At 52.8% G+C, this 5,432-nt stretch overlaps 1 protein-coding gene across 1 annotated transcript; it reads right to left on the reverse strand.

Moving 5' to 3' along the window:
* Positions 1–447: 447 nt before the first annotated feature.
* PARP16 (poly(ADP-ribose) polymerase family member 16) lies at positions 448–4,843 on the reverse strand. Its single transcript, XM_065734065.1, has 6 exons — positions 4,639–4,843; positions 4,183–4,320; positions 3,266–3,472; positions 2,001–2,172; positions 1,185–1,326; positions 448–1,079 (listed from the first exon to the last, which is right to left on the reverse strand). Exons 1-6 carry the CDS (start codon positions 4,819–4,821, stop codon positions 935–937), a joined length of 987 nt encoding a protein of 328 aa, XP_065590137.1. The 5' UTR covers positions 4,822–4,843; the 3' UTR covers positions 448–934.
* Positions 4,844–5,432: the final 589 nt, after the last annotated feature.

The raw sequence follows: 5,432 nt of genomic DNA on the forward strand, positions 1-5,432 counted from the left end.
GTGATGAGATTTTGTTTTGGTTAGGGCTCACAGTGCCACGGATGTTCAGAAATCAAATGCAGTGCTGCTGTTGTGCAGCCACTTTAGTCCATTTCTTTACAGAACTGTGTTGGGGACTCGTTGGCATCCTTCTGCTGGAGGGTCTGCTTATCAGGAGAGGCTGAGAACAATTCAGTGTAACTACAGGCACTGAACCTGAGCCCAAAACTCCAGCAGCCCCAGTCCTAAGAACACTGCCAGGTGGCTGTGCCTGGAACCCTTCACCCCCTGTGGGGAACAGAAGTGGAAAGCAGTCTGACAGCAAAACGCACATCCAGCACTGATGCTGAAGTGCCTGAGTCCATCTCATGTATGCTCTAACCAAGGTGGGTCATGGCTGAGAGCACTGATCCTGTATGTGTTTTATGGAGGGGGGGTGGCACTTCACAAGTCACTTAGTTCCTTCCACTTTGCTTGCTGTTTTATTTCATTTTCTTTTTCTTACAATCATTATGCTTAAATATAAAAATCAATGGTCAAAATCAAAGTCTGTTTTAAAGGTGATCCCACCTCTTGATAGATACTAAACATCACTACATACAGTTTCTGTAAACGAACCAAGACCTTGTCTGACATACAGAAAAATTCTCCTTTCTGCCTTGTGCAAACGTTACCTCAGTCTGACAGAAAATAATGACAGCAGAGAATTTCCACGCTTAGTTTTCATTAATTTTACATAACTTTGGACCCTTAGCAATCAGTTCATGCTAAGCTGCACCATTACAATCCTTCTCAGCTGTACTGGGTGTCTTCATGAGTCACAGGAATACAGAAATGACTGGAAAGTGCCAAGCATCTTTTACTTCCAGAACTCTGGAACAGATGCAGTGCATTGTGGATTTGTTGTTATTAAGGCACGTAGTGGAAATGGCAGCTCATTGTCTCAGAGGGCAGTTCATCCCTCCGAGTGAAACATTCTGTGCCAGTAGTAGAGGAAGGCTGGTGAGTTGCTGGCCCCAATCACCATCAGCAGCAGTAGGTACAGCACCATCATTATGGCAAAACGGTGGGTGTAAAACCAGGAGGACTGTCCCGAAGGCCTGAAAAGGGCAAAGTGCAGGGATTTCATGAGATGTGCAAATACCTTGGCAAAAGAGTCTGTTAGATTTGGCTACGCTCATTGTTCTAGGCAGCTGAGCCCTTACCTCCTGTGCTGCTTCTGTGAATACACCAGCAAGTATTTAACTCGGAGGAGCTGGTTGTTTGTGACAACAAAGTATTTCTGTGGTACGTCACCCCCTTCACTGTTCTTCACTCTTGCTCTTTTTCTGTCTATTTCTTCTGAATCTGCACGGGAAAGAGAAAAAAGAGCTCTTCAGGGAACAGAAAAGCCAAATTTCCAAGTGACTGTAAAAAAACTGTCATGCACACATACACCACAGGAGTGGGAATGAGATAATCAAAGTCTTCAGCATTCCCCACAATCCTTCAGCATCCAAGAATAGACCCAAAAGTTTGCTTGAGGCTATACCACTCCTAGTCATCCCTGGTATGGGTGGCATTCCAGCCCAGATCAGGGCGAGATGGAGGCGGGTCACACACAGCACTGGAGAGCTGCTCATGTTAACAGGGAGAGAAAAACAGCACTGAAGCAGTGAGCCCTGCAAGCAGAAAGGAGATGGACAACCTGAGCAGAGGCTTCCCAGCCTAGATACCTAAGACAGTTCCTTTTAGCTACACATCTGATGCTCCTGTCCCACCATCACAGGCATTGGGGAAGATATATTGATCATAAAAATAAATGCAACCAAATCAGTGTCTGTGCTTCAAATCTTTCTTAAGACAGGATTCACAGAGTGCAAGGCTGTTGTGTGTTTGCTGAAGGGCCAGTCAGGAAAGGAAGCTGCTGAAGGGAACCCACGTGCCCCATACACGGCACTGTCTGTGAGACTGCATGCATGCATGCACAGAGCTGAAATACAGTGCTGAACTGCACATAGTTATTACTGCAGCAGGCTCACCTTTCTTTTTCACCTGGCACTTGACATCAGGGTGGTCAATGATCTCACAGACAGCAACACAGCTCAGGACAGAGCCCAGTGTGCTTCGCTGCCAACCGAGGCTGTGTGGGCTGTAGAGCAGAGCCAGGCTCAGGTCGCTGGTGAGATAGGTGCCTTCACCAAACAGTGATGTCTGAAACACAACAGAAACGTATCCTAAAATCCAGCAGGCAAGCTATAAACGGCACACAGGTCTTCGTTACTGTCAGACTGGCCACTCTGTTTCTCAAGGTGAATGAAGAAAGGTCTTCCTTACCCACGTTTGGCCTGGTCCTCTGCACTGTTTTTGTCCTGGCACAACTTCCTCAGGGTGGGGCAGCTGCCCTCTCCCATCCCTCAAATTAGCTGCTTGGCACAGCTCTCGGTGTGGACAGATTCATGCTTTCCCGGATTTGGACAGGGCTCGCCAGTGTAAGCATTTTATATCAACATGACTGCACTGCTGTCGGGGGCATTTCACTGATTTATTGAGACTGCCGTCATTCAAATAATCCAGCCTTCACGTACAGACAAGGCTTTAACTCACACTGAAATCCCTGCTTTACAGGAAGAGAGGGGAGTATGTTTCACTTGTGAATTCCTTTCAAAAATAACTGTTTCAATAACTTTGAATCGGAGGATTTGCCACGCTGACTGCAATTGTTAAGCCAGTAGATCCAGCGTAGCTGAGGAGCCTCGTTCACAAAGGGAGTGGGGGGGGGAAATTGTGGTCCAGGCTGATGGGAAGGACATGCAGCTGTTGTGTCAGAGCTGCTTTATGGACACCAGGAGTTGCAGCTTCCTTTCTGCTGACATCAGGCTGCAAATCCTGCGTGTTATTATCACTTAGAGAGGGATCTATCTGCAAGTGGCACCTGAAGCTACTTGACCTGACCCTGCAGCAAGGTGGAGAGAATCCCTGGGTTGCTGTGCTGCTCTGTGTACAGGCATGTTCCAGCTGCAGGCTGCCAGAGAGGCTGCTATTTCCAGAGGCATTACACCTCCTTACAAAGGAGCACAGGATAGACACAATTTGTCACGCTGGAGGAAGCTATTTCATGCTGCTTCCAGTTCTCACCCTCAGGCTGGAGCAGAAGATCCAGTGCAAATGAAGGCTGAAGTGAAAACACGACTGTAACTCATCAGCACATTTCATAACCTCAAAGGACTCTGCAGGCAGGCCAAGTGTTACTGGCTGCAGGTGCCCAGCAAGAAATGGTGCCCGTGAGGAGCACCAGGAGCCTCACCCTGTTCAGATGGCAGTGCAGGCCGTTGTGCAGAATGGAATGGAAGTTCTCCAGGCGGCTGCCATGGAAGGCGTAGATGAGGTCCTGCTCACCCCTGGTCTCAGCAAACTTGGTGTTCATTTGATCACAATACGTGACCTCAAAGAGGAAGTCCGGAGCAGGAACAGCAGCACCAGACATCCCTGTGAGCTCTTGGATCTTCTCGTACTTGAGAACAGGAAGGAACAAGAGTGTCAGTTCACGGGGGTAGGCTACTCACTGGAAATCCTCTCTCTCATCCCTTCATCTTTCAGATTGCTTTATCTGTTTGGATCACGTGTCCTGCGACATAACTCAACACTCCCAGGGACAGTGAATGCACACTGAGAACTCTGAAAGGTTTTGCTGTCATCTGATGTAAGGACACCATCGTTCTACCACGCTGTACAGGCTGCTATGATGACCGCTCATCAGCTGATCTTGGAAAACATGTAAAAACAGAAGTTGTTTTCTTGCTGCTAATCTCTGCAACTATTTTGATCCCTGATACAGAAGCACCTCGGTGGCTCTTAACCTTTCCTCTCCATCTTTGGGCCAGCACACCAAAGTACACGCTTGCCTCTGAGCAAGAAGCAGGGCTCAGCCCCACGAAACCTGAGCAGGACTATCTTGGTCTGGTGCAAGCCCACGCACGCCCTGTTATGGCAGCAACCACCACAGCCACTGCCAACCATCAGCTGCTGGTAACTATTTCTTCCACTCGGGCTTTCCTGAAAGCTGTTTAAAAAAAGAAATCAGGAAAGAAAACAGGAAAAAACGTGTCGGTGTTGACCTGTCAAGCTCTTGGGAGTGAATAGCAGCCACCTTCTGGCAGGAGGAAATGCTCTCTGGAAGGCTACGCTGCCTGAAAAGACAATTTCCAAAGGTTGAGGGCTTACCTCCTGCTTCTTGACGCTTTGTATCGTGAAGACCTTAGGTGACAGAATCCAACTTAGCAAATCCCAGCTCCTTTTCTCCACGTTCGGGACAGCTCCCAGCAGCTCCTTCAGGCTGGGCAGCGCCTCGGCATCTGCGAGCTGACAGCGCGAGCTGACGGTCACCGCGATTCAACAGAGCCCTCTAGTGAAATCAACCGAGCGTTTCACCCCAGCGGGCTGGAAGCTGAGAACAGCCGGTGCTGATCGGCAGCATTTGAACGGTACACGCACGGGCAGGCGGAAGGGGCAAACGGAACAGCCATGGGGAAGAGAGGGGGGGGGCTGGGAGAGCTGACCCTTCCGACGTTATTTTCATGGGCCGGAGGTACCAAGTCTTTGCAGCCCCGCTCCGGGCACCGCGAGCTGTGACCCTCCCCCCCCCCCCCATCCCCGCAGCCGCGGGGCAGTGCCGCTCACCAGCGCCTCGAAGTCCTTGGAGGCGGCGTCGGTTCCGCCGTAGCTGCTCGGGAAGGGCCGGAGCGCGGAGTCCCTTCTGTAGCTCTGCAGAGCGGCTGCGAAAAGGCTGCAGCGCAGCTCGGCGCTCAGCGCGTCCCTCCGCACCTCGTCCCGCACCGCCTCGCAGGGACGCGGCGGCCGCATCGCTCCGACGGACGGGGGGGGGATGGGGAAGGGGGGGGGGGGGGGAGGGCGAAGCCGCGGCCCTTCCGCCTCGGGGCCGCCGCTCCGCCCCGCGCCGTCTGCCCGCCCCTCCCGCACCGCAGCCCGGAGCTCACCTGCTGCGGGGCGGGGTGGGCGGATGTTTTCCGGCTCTAAGGGGGGAGGGTCGGGCTGGGGGTGAGGAGGGAGGTGCTCACAGTGGGACGGTGCGTGCCCGTGCCCGTGCCCGTGCCCGTGCCCGTGCCCGTGCCCGTGCCCGTGCCCGTGCCCGTGCCCGACGTGGGAGCTTTGAGTGGTTGGGGTGGGAAGGACCTCGCACCCCCGGCTCCCGCTGCTCAGGGGCCGTATGCGGCCTCGGGCACAGCGGGGATGGGGCACCCGCAGCTCCGAGCAGTGAAGGATTTCTGTCCACCTCTAACCTAACCCCTTTCCCCCCCCCTTTGCCCCATCTTTTTCTGGGCTCCCACCCTGCAGCTGGGTCCTCAGAGGGTTGCCTCTCTCCTTTCCTGGGCTGCGATTTCAGCTTCAGTCGTAGCATAGGAGCGGTGCGAAGTGCCACCTCCGGGCAGGCGGGCGTCCGAGCAAACGGAACG

Source organism: Cyrtonyx montezumae, unplaced genomic scaffold, assembly GCF_038088225.1.
Source record: "Cyrtonyx montezumae isolate F1298 unplaced genomic scaffold, pur_monq_1.0 scaffold_17, whole genome shotgun sequence".
Classification (NCBI taxonomy): Eukaryota; Metazoa; Chordata; class Aves; order Galliformes; family Odontophoridae; genus Cyrtonyx; species Cyrtonyx montezumae.